This window comes from Rhinatrema bivittatum, chromosome 2, assembly GCF_901001135.1.
Source record: "Rhinatrema bivittatum chromosome 2, aRhiBiv1.1, whole genome shotgun sequence".
NCBI lineage: Eukaryota > Metazoa > Chordata > Amphibia > Gymnophiona > Rhinatrematidae > Rhinatrema > Rhinatrema bivittatum.
The window spans coordinates 696,807,706-696,826,147 of record NC_042616.1 but is presented as its reverse complement, the minus strand read 5'-3'; the positions used below and the strand labels follow the sequence as shown (position 1 = coordinate 696,826,147).

At 40.0% G+C, this 18,442-nt stretch overlaps 1 protein-coding gene across 3 annotated transcripts in view; it reads right to left on the bottom strand.

Annotated features, from left to right (window-relative positions):
* SLC7A13 (solute carrier family 7 member 13) overlaps nucleotides 1–18,442 on the bottom strand; it is a 147,402-nt gene that overhangs the window by 28,533 nt on the left and 100,427 nt on the right. For all 3 annotated transcript variants that reach the window (XM_029591621.1, XM_029591623.1, XM_029591622.1), the window contains exon 6: nucleotides 18,069–18,172. In XM_029591621.1, coding sequence (XP_029447481.1) covers nucleotides 18,069–18,172 — 104 coding nt within the window. The remainder of the gene's footprint in view (nucleotides 1–18,068; nucleotides 18,173–18,442) is intronic.

The window sequence follows — 18,442 nt, the reverse complement described above, 5'->3', positions numbered from 1 at the left end:
ATGGGAAATTATTATTATTATTGTTATCATGATTTGTATAGCACTTACCAGATGGATGCCACACTGTAAAGAGATACATAAGAGAAAGTCTCTGCTCCTTGGAGCAAGCCTAGGGTTGTCAACAGGCACATTAGGCCTGTGCTTAGGGTGGCAAAAATCTGGTGGCAGCAGACTGGCTGAAGATTTGCTGCCATCCAGCTGTACTGAATCTCACTCAGCAAAGAATAGTCCTCTGCTTCCTGATCCAATCCCTCCTCTCCCAGGCAGCATGCATGGAACAGGAGGAGACGAGGTGAACATAGCAGAGAAAGGAAGAGCTACCTTGCTTCCTAAAATAGCCCCTCTCCTACTGCCATTCAGGAACAAGATGGGAGGATGTGAGCCTGGAGCAGATAGAGCTAAAAGGAATCATTTTGGGGAGATTAGGAGGGGCTGAGTAAAGGTTCATTACAAGTGAGGAGAGAAGCTGGGGAATGAAAGGGGATGGACTGGGAGGTGTACGTGTGTGTGAGAGAGACATGGGGGAGGGGGATATAATTGTGTATGTGAGAGAGAAGAGATTGGTACTGGGTCTGTGTGCCATATTTGATGGGAAGTTAGAGGAGATATAAGGGGGAGGAGGACTCTAAAGCATGGCAGAGACAAATACCTCCTTCCTCACCTCTCCCCCCAGTTCATTTCAGATCCTCTCACCCTTGATCTCAGATTCTATCCCTCAGATGCTGGAAACTCCCTTCCTTCCTACCTCTCCCTGCTCCCTAGATTCTAAAATCCACTTCCAGCCACTTCTACTCCTTCTTCTCTTTCCTCAGTCCCAGAACCTTCCTCCCTATCCCTCCTCTTCCCCCATGCTAGATTCCTAATCTTCTCCGCCTTCCTTGATTGTTCACATCTCCCGTATTCCCCATCTTTGGTTTTCTCTCCCTTTCCTCCCCCACTCCCTTTATCTTTTCACACTTCTCCCCCATCCCAGTCCTCTCACCTTCTCCTCACCACATTCCTGGTCCTCCTCCCTTTCCCTCCCCATCCTTGATCCTCTCACCTTCTCTTTCTCATCTCCCCTTCCTGAGATCTTCTCTCTGTACTTATATTTGAGTTCCCTTTTCCTAATGTAGCCCCCGAAGCTCTGGCCCTGGTCATAGGCACAAAAGTTTCCTTTACCATCTTGGGGTTCCCACACAGGCGGACAAATACAGTTTTCAGGGCCCTTGGGAATTGTTCTGCTTACAAGGTCTCTTGTGCACACTGGTCATTCACAAGAAAGACTCACTCTTCACTCACCACTTGTTCAAAATAAAGTCTTTAATTAGATAAAGTGGTGGCACAAAACCCATTCATCAGGCAGGTCTTTCTTATCTGTGCACATTTCCTCCACTGCCAGCTTCCAATTCCATGCTTACCTCCTTGATGCACCATGTTCTTGACTTTGTGTGTTATGCTCCCTGTCTGGCCATATTCAAATTCAGTTTAAAAACTCTCACCTTTTTGAAGCTACCTTTAAATTTGAACACTGCTTTAAAATAAAAACACTTTTCATAAACTTGGTTCTCATATATAACTGTCTTGACTAGATTGTAAACTCCATGGAGCAGGGACTGTCTCCGATGTACAGCTCTACATATGGCTACTAGTGCTTTAGAAATGATAAATAGAAGCAGTAGTAGAAGCAGCAGAAAAACAATCATTTTAAAGTTTTGGATTTGATTGATTTGATTCAGTGGACTATCAGGAGTGAGTGGTAAACATTTGCAGAGCAGGAATTTTTACTAAAGTGCTATTTTTTTTTATGTGAATGGTATGAATATTAGCATAGTGTAAATAGCCAGAAGGGGGTGAACTAACATCTGTTAAACTCATGGGGGCTGATGCAATAAAGTGCTCCCAGTCTAGCGCACAACTTAACGAGCAATTGGACGCATGTTTTGCACAAGTGTCCATAACCCCAAATCCAATAAAGGGATCAGCAGATTCAAAATGCACATCCAAAGGCATAGATAATAGTGCTCATCACATGTAAATGCCATGAAGATGAGGCTATTAGTTATTATTCCACAATGCAAAAAATCCCCATGCACCCAAGGCACACTTTTTAACCTGTAAAATGTTATGCCTGCCCTAGAGCAGATGTAAAGTCTTCCCACAATTCAAGGGCTCAAATTAAAATAAAAAAAAACCCTGCTTTTCTGTGGTTCCTTCTAATTATTATCATCATAGTTCTAAGTAGGAAGAACCACAGAAAGCAGGACCATGCAAAAAAAAAAAAAATCTTGATATAAAAAATTTTTTTTAGGGCACACAATATACACCCACAATGTGCATGCTTCAGGCCATGCATATTGTGCATGCATATTATGCTGGTAAAATAGGTGCCGCAGGACAAAATGGACGCTCGTAAATTGAGCATCCGTTTTTCTAACTCGCGCACAGCCACATCTCCTGGGTGCCTGATGCCATGGATGCACCAGGGATGCACTGTTTTAACACGGTAGCTCATTTGCATGTTGCATTGAGTGCACAGGAGAGGTGGATGTGCTTGCGTGTAAAAATGTACGCCCAGTTTGGACACATGTTTTTTATTCACACTTTATTGCACTGGCTTGATAGAATCCTGAATGCCAGTTTCAAATCTTAGCAGGCCAATTTGCTTTGCCTGCCAGTGCCTGTCCAGATCTTATCTCTGCTACCCTCATCCTTGACACATGAACATAGGCACAAAAAGGATAATTTTTAAACAGCCCACATAGGACCAAAATCTGTGGATACTTTATCCCCCAGGTTTTATCCCCAAATTTCCAAGCAGATTTATGCACAAAGTTTTGCTTTGAATATTCACAGGATTGACTAGATATGCATGCGGACATTCATGCAGAAAGTTACACCCTGCCTGAAGCATGTTCATTTATATGCATACTTCCAAAAATGAAAAGTATGAGCTTAAATCCTTTCCCCAGCATGACTCTGCCCCTCAGAATGCCTCTTGTGAATTCAGGTAAAAGTACACATGAAATTGTGTTTCACCTGTATTTTATGCAATTTACATGCATAAAGCAGGGTTGTATGTGGATAAAGAACTTTGAAAAAACAAGCCCAAAAGGTGTAAATAACTCTCATGAATCATTTCATTGTTTCATGTCTTAGGAATGGGATCATTAACATATAATACATGAGTATCTTACATTCCATGTAAATATCATAAAAACATAAGAATTGCCATGCTGGGCCAGACCAAAGACCATTGAGCTCAGCATCCTGCCTCTGACTGTACCCAATCTAAGTCACAAATACCTGACAAATCCCATAAAGTAGATCTAATTCCTGTTACTCACCCCCAGGAACTTTTTCTCCAGAAACTTACTTGTCCAAACCTCTTTTAAACCCCATTGTGCTAGTCACCTTCATCACATCCTCTGGAAGTAGATTCCACAGCTTGATAATACACTGAGTTAAAAAGTAATTTCTAAGATCTGTTTTGAATTTGCTGGTCATTAGTTTAATGGAGGTCCTCCCTGAGCAGCCCTTTAGCCCCTCGGTCATCTAGCAACCTAATTGACTTCCTCACAGGCTTTTTGCTTTGAATATGCTTGAAAACGATTTTATTATTAGTTTTTGGTGGTCTGGCAAGCTTTTTCTCAAAGTCACGCTTGGCCTGTCTAACTACTGTTTTACATCTAACTTGCTAGTGCTTTTGCTCTTTTCTATTTTCTTCATTTGGGTTTACTTCCCATTTATTGAACAATGTACTTTTAGCTTTAACTGCTTCTTTTACCTCACTATTAAACACACTAGCAATCATTTGGTCTTCCTTCATCCTTTCTGAATGCAAAGAATACATTTTATCTGAGCTTCCAAAATGGTATTTTTAAACAATGTCCATACCTCATGCACTTTAAATCCTTGCAACTGCTCCTTATAGTTTTTCCTAATTTCCACATTCTGTCATAGTCTCCTTTTAAGTTATATGCTACTGTAGTAGCTTTACTTAATGTCCTCCCTCCAGTGAATATGTCAAATTTGATTGCATTATGATCACTTTTACTTAGCACCTTCACCACTGTAACCCCTTGTAAAAGGACGAGATCTAAAGTAGCTGAGGAGTAGATCTAAAGTAGCTGCCCCTCTCATCAGTCACTTATAGCATCTAAAAACTTAACCTCTCTAGCATGTTCCAATGAGACACTGAACCAATCAATACCAGTGTAATTTAAATCTCCCATTATCTTTGTTTTACCAAATGTATTTACTTTTTAAATTTCAGTTAGCATTTCATAGTCTGTTTCTTCATTTTGGCCAGGAGGCTGGTAATATTCACCCACTGCTATATTCTTACCGGCGCACATAGAATTTCTATAAGGTGTCCACAGTGAATTTTGTTTTCTGCAGCATTTTTATTATGCTTGACTATAGGTCATTTTTCACTTATAGTGCCACCCCCTACACTATTTTGGTCTGGCCTACAGATCAAAATAATTTATAATCTGGAATCATAGTGTCCCATTGGTTGTCTTCCTTCCATGTAGTTTAAAATTAAATAAAAACATAGGGGGTGGGCTAGTCCGGTGGCTCAATGGTAGCGTTATACATTGCTGGGTGTAAGGTCCTTGCTTCAGTTTCTGAGTTGAGTTGCCTGCTCATCAAGCAGCTGTGGCTGGGGATGCTGCTGAGACAGGTAGAGGGAGTCTTGATCATTGCTCAAGGGTGAGAATTAGGCCAGACTCAGGGCCCATGATTGCAGAGTCCTGACAGGAACTCTTGTGCAGAACCCCTAGTCCAAGGCCATCATTGCAATGTCTTAGACTTTGTACTGTATGCAAATGGAGAATATAAAATTGGGGAAGAAATCTCTAGATATTTGCAAATGAAAGCTCATGGCACTAGGATCCTGGTTCTGAGTGAGCGAGAGTGCAAAGGAGCAGGAAGCAACTGCTGGGTCAAACTTAAAAAAGAATATATAGCAATTTTATGCTGTGCACTTTAGGACATATTCCACAGTGTCAGGCTAGACTCCGGACAGACAAACACAGATCTGAATCTTTTATTAGACAGTTTAAGTAACCACCAGAGGTGGCAGTAGTGAGTAGTGGTTGTAGAGCCCGGCTGGGCGCGTCTCACACAGAATGCTGGAACAGCGGATCCTCTGCAAGGCAGTGCTGTAGTGGAAAGAGACTGAGAGTTATGAGCACACAATAGAATTAGCAATCAGAGTCCCAATGTAGAAATAGGAGAAGCTCCGAGATAGGGAGAGCAGGCCCTCGAGAAGCGAGTACCTGGTCCCTTAGAGCAGAGAGACTCGATAGCATTGTACTCACTTAGCAGTAACAGAGATTCCACTAGATGAGAGGTCTGGCACCGGAGCAGAGAGCAGGCCCTCGAGGAGCGAGTACCTGATTCCAGTGAAGCAGTACTGTGGAGAGAGATGGCATCTGTACTCACTGATGGTAACTGTAAGTTAGTTCTTCCAAGTAGAAGGGTAGAGGTTGCAGGCAGCGACTCAGGGAACATGGGCCCTCAAGGAGCGAGTACCGGTTTCCTGATAGCACCTGAAAGAAGCAGAGAGGCCCCCGAGGAGCGGGTACCCCGTTAGAGACCCGAAGGGTAGTAAGAGTTCCAGAAAGAGCTGGAGTGGCAGAGTAGCTTAGGACGGAGAGCGAATCCCATCCGTATGAATCCTGTTGCTAACTCACCAAGCTAGCAAATACTGTAGGCAGATATACCCGGAAGACGTGACATCAGAACAGGGAGATGCCCCTGAGGTTTGCGCCAACGTAGCGTTAAAGATGAGGGCAGCATGCGCGCGTGTGCCCTAGAGGTACCTTGAAGGAGAATGGCGGGAGGCAGCACCAAAGCCGGTCCGGGGATGCCAGAGAGAACGGCAAACAGATGCCGCGGCGGTCATCAGTCCAAGGTGAGCGGGAGGAGCCGAGAGTAGAGAGCGGTAGGCAGGGGGAAGCCGTCAAAGACCGACGGACGCAACACTACGTGTGGAATATGCACCAGTTTTAAGAAGAAAATATGTGCATTCTTTCACTTTGAAACTTGCATTGACAAAATGTATTGACAGACATTTGTACTACTTTTTTTGTGTGGGTGCTTTGCTAAGGAAAATATTGTACATAGAGTTCGTTCTGTAATCTAAAATCCTCCCTGACTTCAACATGTCTCTAGGACTGGCTCCTCTAAATGCAGCTAAAAGTATGCATGCTGTGAAGCAGCACATATACTTTTAGCTGCATTGTAGATAAGAAATTTTCAGATAGGCAATTTACAAGTGTATCTTACTATTTAATAGAGGTGTGCACATGAAAAATATTTGGGGTTTTGTTTCATTTTTGTTTCATTTTGTTTCATTTTTTTCTTTTTATTTCTTGTTTCATTTATTCAAAACAAAATAAACAACAAAATAAACCCTGAAAAACTAAACTAAACAGAAGTACACCCTTCTCTCCCAGCCACAAAACTTCTTAAAGTACAGCCCCCATGGCCCCCAAGACCCCTCTGACTTTTCCGATCCCAGAAACTGCCGTAAGATATAATGACACTGACCCCGGGTTCACCGGCAGCCATTTTGGAAAGCAAGAGCAAGGGGCAGGTATGATTGGTTATAGCTCCAGCCCTTGGGAGACCTGCAGACCCATGATGGAGTAAGGGTTGGATTATGGGGAGGTTGGCGCAGGTCTTTGCTTAAGCAGGTTGGGTTGACAGGGGGAAGGACCAGGAACTGAACCTAGAGATTTTTTTTTTTTAATTTGGCTGTAGAAGTGTTCAAAATGAAATAAACTAAACAATGAACAGAATGTCAAATGAGAGCACATCCATACTCATACAAATGGCTTTGAAAATTATCCTTGTACTGTTTAACTTTCAAATAACCATTGCAGCATTGTAAGTAAAACCAAATTAAACTTTCTAGCTCACCTTGCTTTGCCTAGTGGTCTTGCGACAGACCTTAACTAATATGTTTGCTGCAATACCATTTTCATGACTTCTGCTTTTCTGTTTTGTGGTGAGTGACATACTGATAGTACTAGCTACAAATCACAGCAGAGTGGTTTGAATCTTTTAACATTATTGGAGAGGAGAGGGAAAAGGATGATCTTTGGTGATAAGTCACTTTTCTGGCACTTCCAGGTTAAAGCACCTTAAGCTTTAACACATATTCTTTATTGTATTATGTTATAATTACCTCCTGCCTTTACCTTTCTTCCAGCTATTTAAGCTTCCAAGTTTTTACTCCTTGTTAAATGTAACTTTGCCTTATTCACCTCTATTGTTAAATTACTTTATTTATTGCTTCAGTTATACCCTTGTTCTATGTAAACCGATCCGATATGGTTATTACTATGAAGGTCGGTATAAAAAAGTGTTAAATAAATAAATAAATAAATAAATAAATTAAGCTTCTGAATCCCCTTTGCATTGTTGCTCTATGACTTGTGGGTTTGTCCCCTAATTTTGCATATGTGTATCTCTCCCATTAGTGTGTGTGTGTATAGCCCTCAGTTTTCTCTGTGACTTTTCTTCAATAACTCCACTATCCATCCAATCAACTTTAACCCTTTACTTCTTCCAGTGCCTGTCATTTCCTTAGACCCTCAAATCACTTTCGATCCTTTCAGTCACCCCACTGGTCTGCATAATTGCCCTCAGTTCCTCAGTTACCCATCCTTTTTCCTCTTAGCCCACAAACACTTTTCTTGCCTCTCTTTCTTGTTACCCAGCTGCCAATATCACTCTCAAACCCCTCTGACTGAAGTCCTTCCAATCATTCCCTCCAATGGCCCTTGGATTCCCTCAAATAACACTATCCTTGTTACTCCAATGTTTATCCATTCACACCATCGTTCCACTGTTTCCATCATTTCCTAGTACTTCTAACCACTTCTGGTTATCATATTTATTTATCTAAAAAATGTATAACCTGCATGTTTCAAAGCAGGTCATAGCAGCTTACACTTTTTACATACATAATCCTAAAAAAAGGTAACACTAACATAAAAAGTAACAAAAATATTACATGAAACCCTAAAATTTTGTAAATCATACTGGAGTTCCAGAGTCTTTAAAAGCCAGGGTAAAAAGATGAGTTTTCAATGGGTTTTTTTTTTTTTTTTAAATGATTTGAGAGTTGATGCAAATCGAAGTGTCTCTTGTAAGTTGTTCTAAAGTTGTGGGCTGGTAACAGAAAAAGCCCTATTTCTAGTGACATCAAGCTTGCTAGCCTAGGAGCTGGCATGTGCAATATATTTTTGTCAGCAGACCACAAATGCCTTGTTGGTTTATATAATTAGAGAGTTGAGGCCAATAACTCAAGAGACTTGATTTTTGAGAATTTGGATTATAGTTGACATTTGTGAAGTGTTTTGACTTTTTGAAACACAGATTTTTTTTGCTTAGGGATACTTTTTCCATCTAACCAGTTTATGCCAGAACTAGAACTTCACTCTAGTGATCCCACCCTCACTGGTGAGAATGTTATAAAATGGCCACATCCCCTGGCACAGGCCGATGAATGTACACACGTGCGCCCATGCTCCTATTTAAAAGTTAGTGTAGTAGAACAGAAATCTTTCCACTATCTCTTTGCAGTCTCTCATATGGGGAACTGGCAGCATACATGCAGATAATGCGAGTCTCCCATAACTTCTGGGAGATTTGACAGCTGTCCGAGCTGCCTCCTACATTTCCTTTTCTGCTTCTTGGATCAGGAACAGCTTAAAGGAGCCAGTTTCTGGTGAAAGAGCTGAGTAGCTGACATTTCAGAATGTTAACACAGCTCAAATGGCCAGAAGGGGGTGAACTAGCATATGTTAAACTCCTGGTATCTTGAATAATAACATAAAATACAAAATTTTATTTTTAAGATTGCCTTCAAGTTTATAGTTTCTAGATGCAAAAGTGGAGGATGGAAATTATTATTGTTTGTAATTATATATTGAATTCTTGTGATTTTTTTAAATTGTATTTTAATGTATTTGTATGAATTGTATTGTCAGCAACTATGGACAATTCTTTGGAATCAAATAGGCAGGATATAAGTGTAAAAAAGAATAGATTGTTAGTATGATATACAGATCGGCTTTGTAATTACATAAAATGGACAGAGATTTAATGGTGGATACTCACAAATGTAGCAGGACCCCCAGATCACTGATGTGTTAAATTCAAGGGGCTACCTAGATCCCAGGGCTTTTTCTTCATTCCTGATTCACTTGCTATATCAGAGTGTTAAACGTTAGCCCTGGGATGCTGGGTTAATCTGGCAGGGAGAAGGTTTATCTCTCTGGGGCTCCTGGTACAGAAATTTGCAACACAACTTAGTCCAAATGTACACACCCACGTCAGTGAGTACTTACAGTGGCTGATCCTTTTTTATGGCTAATGTACCCTAAAAGGAATCTTGGAGGCAGTTAGTGGTGTTCAACTAAAAATCTTTATTCCAACTTAAAAAGGATGATCATAAATAGTAATATAAAAATCATAAGTAATAAAGCAATAATCCATGGGGCATTTGTTAGCAACTCTTCTTCCTCTACTGACCCAGCTTCCACAGTCCCCACTATCCTTTCCCCGTAGAGGGAGGGACGATTATCCTCATTAACAATCATAAACAAGGAGGAAAACAAAACCCCTAGATCTTCCAAAAATAGATGATTCAAAACATCTCTCCAAACAGCCCTTTTCCAAAATCAGCAGCTTCACTCACTGTTCACTGGCCATGGGTCAAAACAGCCAACCTCCAATGTCCACAGCAAGCAGGCCTGGTGCGAGTATTAGACGGGACTAGGTGGCTGCCTAGGGCATTGGAAGTGTGTGGGGCAGCATAGGGGGAAGCAAGGGTGCCATGTTTCACATGCATGCATGAGTGATGAGAGCAGCAGCATGGTGATTTGGTGGTTCAGGGTGGGGTAGGAGAGCGAGACTGAAATTAAAATGCTTTTTTTCTACCTTTATTTGTGGACATTTTATTTTTCTAATCATGTTGGTCATGGTCTCTCTTTTCTCCTTTCTTCTTGTTAGTTTTCTATTTAGTCCTTTTCCAGAGTCTCTTTTCCATCTGCCATTTCTTCTCTCTCCTGTTGTCTTCTTTCCTTCCTTACCTATATCTGCTTACCATTCAGCTTTCACTTTCATCTCTTTTCTCCTTTTCTCACTCTCTTGTCATTTAGCTACTCATTGCTAGATTTCACTCCTCTGTTGTAGGTGGAGTGGACCCCTGAGCTGAGACAAAGTTGGCACCACCTTTAGGGGAGTCCCCTATAGGTTCTCATCATCGGGAGGTGGATACAGGAGAAGTGGAGACCCAACTGGACCTTCACCTATACCAACTTACGTTCCCTGCAGGTTGAGCCCTTGGGTACTGGGGCCAGCAGGACATAGGAGAGGGTCTCCAGGTGAAGACAATCCAACAAAGTCAGAAGATAGCAGCAAAGTCAGAAATACCAGTAGTCGGGGCCGGCAGTGGACAGGAGAATCCAAGGACAGAGAATCCAAGGACAGGAGAATCCAAGGACAGAGAGATGGTAGGCAGGCAGGAGGCCAGGACAGGCAGCAGACGAAGTGAAATCCAGGGACGAGCCGAGTCAGGAACCGAGAGAGCAAGCCAAGGGGACAAGCAGCTGGAAAGGAAGCAGGGGTGGAATGAAGGTACAGAGAGGAGGAGGAGTTGGAGCAGGAACCCAGGTCAAGGAACTGGAATGGATCAGACCAGGAACATAGCAACTTGCGCTCACGAGGGAGCAGGACCTGTTGCTGAAGCAAGGGAGAGATGGCAAAGCAGGGTATTTATACCTGCCTTGCCTGATGTCATCACTCTGGGCCATGGGGACTTCCCTGCTGCAGGCCATTTAAATAGGAGGAAACGGTGCATGCATGTGCCTGGGGGGACCTTGGACACAGCAGTGGTGTCAGGAGACAGGAGGAAGATGGAAACAGGCTGCGCCTACCGAGGTTGGGGACAGAGGCCAGCTGTGAACAGGGCAGGAGCAAGGCTTCTGGCCCTGGAAGTGAGGGGAATCAGCTGCATTGGTCCGTGGCTGGGGCGCCTAACATCCTCCTTCTCTCTTTCACCCTCTAGTACTCATTCTCATTGTTTTCACCTCTCACCTACCTACCCATTATCCACTCCCTCTTTCACCCACTTTCACCCTCATTCCAGCCCTCCTATTCCCACCCTTCACTGCTTTCACAGCTTCTTATTCCCATTCTGTCTTTCACCCACTTTCTAGTCCATCATTTCCATCCTCTGTATTCATCCTCTCCCCAGCTTCTGGCTCCTGCATCCCCCTTTTCTGACATCTGGTTCCTGCCTCCCTTTTCTCTATCTGGCTTCTAACTCCCTCCCTTCCTCAGCATATGACTCTTGCATCTATCCTCCTCAATATTCATGTCCTATGTCTCCACCTTCCCCAGCATCCAGATCCTGCTTCCCTCCAGTTCCCCAACATCTGACTCCTATGAGCCCTTCCCTTTCCCCAACATCCAGATGCTGCCTCTCTCTTTACTCAGCATCTGGCTTCTTCCTTCCCCATTCCCCAGGATCTGCCTCTTGTGTGTCCTCTCTCCAACATCCAATTCTTGTGACTCCCCTTCCCTAGTATCTGTATCCTGCCTTCCTCACCTTTCCTAGCATCCAGCTCCTATGTATTCCTCTTCCCAATTATTCAAACCACAATAGCACATTCAGCTGCTGCTGCCCATTCCAAAACTGAGTACCAGCACACAGCTGCAGATTCAAAACTTGAGCCAGAATTTCCTCTCTTCCTACTAATCTCACAGTGCATGAGATCATCAGGGAGAAAGGGCAAGCATTGAACTTTGAATGTGCTGGCTGCATGGCAATATAAAGTTTCAAAGCTGGCAGCTTCAACTGAATGTGCTCCTTCCACCATAGGTCTTCTCTCTACTTGTTGATTTCTTCTGCTGGAGGGGTCCCACATGTGAGCTGGCTATAGTGATGGGACCCCATTCACTGCAGGGCCCTAGGGCAGGTGCCTTCCTACCTCACTAGTACCTCTGCCTTTGGCACAGAAAACATAAATAACTCATTAACCACTTCATTGTCTCATGGCTTATCTCCAGTAATGTAATGATTAAAATGTAATAAATGGGAATTTTACACGCCATATAAGTTTCATGTAGTTTAGAAATAAATAAGAGCATAGAGAATGGGTTGGCTCTCTGCTTCTTCTTATCTGGCTATCCTTGGCACATGCTGCATGTTGCAGAAGGGACAGGGAAGGAGAGGGGCTGAAAACGCAGTACCAACTAAGAAAACCATCTTTACATTTGAGCTGTCAGTCAGATTAGGTATTGACTCACTTTGTACAGATCAGGCACATAGTTTAGGAATTTTTGTTTATTCTAATTTAAAATTAGACAAACACATTCCAGGAGTAGTGAAAAATACTTTTTTTTGTCTAAGACTAGATATGTGCATTTGTTTTTCCCTGAATTAGACAATTTCAATGAAATTGTCTAATTTCGTCATGGTTCGGGGGCGACAAAAAACAAACAGAATTTTTCCCCACAAAAATCGGGACCTCCGAAAAAAAAACCCTGAACTGTGGGAAAAATGAAATTTCCTGCGTGGTCTCAAAAACAAAGCCCAAACTGATCGAAACAAACAATGCACATCTCTATCTAAGACTACTTTGCCATAGCCACCACTTCCATAATACAAAAGATTTACAGTACAATGGTCAATTCAATGATAATGTCGAAGTTAGACTGCTACAATATTCTGTACCTTGGACTTCCAGCAAAAGATATTCATTAGTTTCAACTCATTTAAAAAACAGAGCCTGCCCCTTTATGTGCCCCTTCGATCACGCTGGAAGTTGATCCTGAAATAAGTATATTTTAATCTCAGCCCTAACCATACATAACATAAAATGGAGCCAGTCCACTTTATTGAAATCATCATAGGGTGTGGAAAACATGGAAAGCGCCAGAGAACTTCAAAACACAAGCAAAGAGAGAGCAAAACCGTGATCTATCCCAAGTTAAGTAACAACTCCTCTGCAATTTCATGTTTACTCTCCTATTACTAAATGTGCAATTGCTATTAAAAAAAATCCCACTAATAAATGATCTACTAGAGGAACCAAATCCTTCTATCCTCTGCATTACTAAAACAAGGCTGAAAGATAGTGATAATGTTCTTCTAAAACAAATCGATCACCCCAACTATAATATCTTTCACTTACCCAGACAAAAACGAAAAGGTGGGGGTCTATTAATAATTTGTAAAAAAGAACTTGAACTTAAACCCTACAAAGTTGAGATAAACCCTCCCTATGAGGTTGCAACACTAAAATCACCACTTCTAAATATTGGTTTGATCTATTGCCCACCCGGAACATTCCAAAAAGACTGTTCACCTTTAATTGAAATCTTCACTAAAGCATTTCCAGCTCCTGAATCAACTCTAATTGTATGGGACTTTAACCTACATTTAGAAAGCATACCTAAATCTACAGCATGAGAAATCTTTCTAGATACTATGGAAGCCATGGGTTGGTCACAATTTATAACCAAACCCACTCATAAAGTAGGACACATTCTTGACCTAATTTTTGCCAATCACAATAACTGCATAATCAATTCTTCTCACAAGATACTGTCTTGGTCTGATCATCAGCTAATAAAAGCAGAAGTAACTCTCCTTATCACACAAAAAATAAACATACATAATAATCGATCCTTCACGTACAAAAAAAGATAGAACTGGAAATACTTGAAGAAACAATTACAAATAATATAAATGAGTTCGATCATGATAATGCCTCCTGGATAAAATCATCAATAAAATAGTGGATACCCTATGCCCAATCCAGAAAAAAACATTCCAAAATGAAGGCAACACAACTAAACAAAAGAAACCTTGGTATAGCGAAGAGCTAAGACATACTAAACAGACCCTAAGAAAATCTGAAAAGCAATGGCAGAAATGGCAATCTACAGATTCACTAGGAAAATACAAATCTCTATTAACAAAATACCGTGAAGAAATCAATAAAGTAAAAAAGAATACTGAGCAAAACAGATTCATGGTGTAATATTTAATTCTAAATTACTCTTCAAAACAGTTAAAAACCTAATCAAGGACCTATCCTCCTCTGTCTCTAATAACTATGAGTTTTCAAAGAACTCATGCAGTGAATATGCCACATCACTGCTAAACAAAATCAATAATCTAAAAACACAATTCTCCATCAGTTTACAAAGTATAGAGCCTAAAGAAAAGTTTTGTCAAGTGAAATGGAACTCATTCGACCCAGTATCGAAATTTGAAATAAACCAAATCATCACTAAAATGAAGCCTGCCACCCACCCAGCGGACCCTATCCCTGCAAGTGCTCTGATAACAGTAAATAACATAACTCCGATATTTATAACCATAATGAATCACTTGATAACAGAACGATTGGTCCGTGATCGGGCAAAACAAGCTGTAATTAAAACACTACTAAAAAATAAAACTGGCAGAATCAACGATTGGGACAATTACTGACCAATATCCAACCTGCCTTTTATCGCTAAAGTCCTAGAAAAAGCAGTATTAACACAATTAGTAAACTAGCTAGAAGACAATAATATACTATACCCAAACCAATTCGGATTCAGAAAAAATTGCTCAATAGAAATTCTACTCATTTCCTTAGCTGACCCTGTATTACAGGGGTTTGACAACAATGAATCATATATCCTGGTACTAATCGATCTTACAGCAGCATTCACCACAGTTGACCACACCCTGCAATGCCAACAATCGAGAGAAATTGGAATAGATGAAAATGTTAAGAAATGGTTCTCTTTCTTCCTAAAAGATAGGACATTTGAATTCAAACTGGACAATCAAATATCTGACACTTTTCCAATTGATACAGGTATCCACCAAGGTTCAGCTCTCTCGGCCACACTGCTCAACATTTATTTGTTGCCTATATGCTCATTACTAGCAAATCTAGGAAACAGCTTCTTTCTATATGCAGACGACATACAATTCTACATCCCTTTTGACAAAACATTTGAAAAAACTGTTGCTTCTGTCAACATACATGAAGGAAATACAACAAAAACTTTCTCAACTGAAACTAACTTTAAACCCCCAAAAAATTGAAATTGTGTGGTTAAGGAGAGATATAACGATAATCAAACCACCTACACTAGACCTAGGAATTATTAATATTATTCTCTCGGATCAAGTATGAGACCTAGGAATACAGATCGATGAGAACTTCACTATGAAAAAGCATATAAACAAATTAATAAAAACAGGATACTCCAAGCTGAGAATATTATACTGGCTGAAACCTCTACCGACAATCCAGGATTTCCACACTGTCTTACAAACTCTAATATTTTCAAACTTAAACTACTGCAACTCCCTATTACTGGCCTACCTTCAGGCCTACTAAAACCACTACAGTTACTCCAAAATGCCTCTGCTAGACTATTACTAGGGACAAGGAAATTTGACAACATCACCCCCTCGCTGATGGCACTGCACTGGCTTCCTGTACAATCCAGAATTCACTATAAAGTATTAACTTTTATTTTCAATATCATCAGCAATACTAACCCATGCTTATTAGGAGTGACACTTCAGCATTACTCACCACAGAGAACCCTAAGATCACAAAACAAAGAACTTCTAATGGTGCCTTCTACTCAGAACATAAACCTAACACAAATAAGAGACCAAATGTTTTCCATAGCAGGCCCCCAGTTGTGGAGCTCTCTTCCAGAGTCAATACACCAGATAACAGAAAGAATTTCAAATGTGAACTAAAAACATGGCTCTTTAGAAAAGCATTCAATTTAGCATAAAATATCAATACACTGAAAACTTCAATGTCACTACCAGAGATAATGGTAGTGAAGTGAGCAATAAGAAATGAAAAATGTAAAGTGTATAGTTAGTAGAATTAAAATCTGCATTTGCTGTTATGTCGACTTAGAAAATGTATGAATATGAAGTAGACTATGTATCTGCTGTTGTGTTGACCAAAAATATGTATGAATCTGAACTAGAACATATATCTGCTGTGGTATTGATCTAGATTATGAATACTGGCAGAGAATGTGATTGTTGACCAAGAATTTAAATGCTGATTTTGTAAACTGTTGTGATCTTATTTTGGAACAACGGTATATAAAACATCTAAATAAATAAATAAATAAATAAATAAATAAATAAATAAGTAATATCAGGAAAAATACTCTGTGACCTTATTTCTCCTGTTTCACAGGTTCTGCATTGGCTTCCAATAGCAAGCTTGATTCATTTTAAAACTTTGTCAATGACTTTTAAGGCACTGCATGGTATAAATCCTGAGTACTTAAAAGATATGCTTATCTTATATAAGCCATGCAGAGGGCTGAGATCTACTGAAGAAAATCTGCTTCAGCTTCTCTTTCTGAGAAGCATTAAACTTCTAGGAACTCATATGCCAGGCTCTTCCTATGGAACTCATTATCCAGAGGTACCACTGTTGCTCCATGTGCCCTTGGGCAAGTCACTTTACTCTCCATTGCCTCAGGTACAAAATTAGATTGTAAGTGCTGAAAAGCAGAATATAAAAATCTAAATTAAAAAAAAGTAGATTATTTGTCTTTTAGGAAATAAGTTAAGCCTTTGAGGACACAAGTTAGGATTAATGTTCTAATATATTTCTGATTTTAGGTTATTTATATTAATACTGAACTGTTGCTATTGTTAGTTATTTTAATATTATATTGTGCTTTTAATTCTATAGTCTTCTCTTATATGCCATTTAATAGGGTATGTGGATAATAATCTTATATATAATGCTTGGTTTATTAGTAAATTTTATGATGAGGTGTATTGTCCTGTTTTAGTTTTATAGTTTTTTGTATTTTATATTACTGGGTTTATTGTATCATACATTATGCTTGATTTGTTTTTTAAGCTTCATTCTATCTTGTGTATTATATTTTATGTTTCATTTGTACTTCCCCTTTGAGCATTTGTCATGGAAAGGTGGCCTATAAATGGAAATAAATAAATAAATATATGTCCAGCCCAGCCTCTGTGCTGCTGGTAGAGGGGAGGAGGAGGAAGAAGAGGAGAAACACCCCACTGAGGGGCTAGGCAAGCAGATAGCCTGTAATTGCTTTGGGGGGAAGAGAGAGGATATGAATGCAAGGAGAGAGGAGCAAAAAAGGGGAAAAATGCTGGAGGGAGAGTAGGCGAGAGTGTAAATGTTGGAGGGAAGGTGGGTGAGAAGAGGGTGTAAATGCCATCTCCCCTCCTTTTCACCTTGAAGTGAGCAATGTAAACTTAGGTTGTTTGCACTTAGTTTTTTTGTGATCACAAAGTTTGCACACATAACTTATAAACATAAAAGTAATTATAAGAACATGGGAAACTCTGTGACTTGGTAACTCTCAGCACTAAGTAAAATATACTCTCTCCATAATGGTAAATATCTCTAGGAAACTGATCACTGCTAAAACAGCAGTAGTGCTGATCTTTTGATATGCCATGCCAGATGAGATTGCTACTTTGGAATCGTCTTGAACTGCAGTTGTATGCGAATGCTATTGCTTTACTTGAATTTTCTTACTTCACATATGCAAAAGATGAATTTGAACCCCAAATTTTCCAAATCATCAAAATGAAAAAATTTGAAAATAACATAGACACTATTTTCTGTTAACCTCTAAAGGTATTCAAAATCAGACTGTGAAATTCTCAGACAACTTTGAGCCAAATAGTGACCATAAAAAAATAAAACAATTTTCAAAATGAATACTTTAAAATCTTTGCCTCAACTATGGCAAATCCATGGAACTGATTTTTCTGAGATTTGGCATACTGACAGAGCATGGAAATCTGACAGTACTTGCTGTCAGAAAAAACACAGTATATTTTTATTTAAAAACTGAAAATTGTGATTCCACATATAAATTCTATTTAGTTATATAACTATGGTAGCAGCCATCATGTTACCATAATGAAAAGTTATAAATAGCACTGCTGCCATATATGCTTTCTTATAGCTACTAATTCCCACCATTTGCAGATTCTGTTTAACATACTGTACCGAGATGCTGCAATAACTGAAGAGTTTAATCCACCATAGCAAGACATGGCCACTGCAATAGGAATGATCCACTTCACATAACCAAGGACTTCATTACCAAAGGTCTATAAGAAAGAGAATCATTCAAAACTTTAAGTAAGAGTGGCATAAAAGATTGGCATGCATTGAAAAATTGCCCTAGTGGTTATTTCTGTGTATTATCAACATTAGGTGGCAAAATTACATGGCTTGGTTGCGTGGTGCAGACAAATTATTAATATATTGTAAAACAGTGTACCAAACAATGAGGTTTACAAGGATACAGGCCAAATGATATATAAACAATATCATTTTTTCACTGATTGTACTACATAAAAATATTCTTATCCATTTCT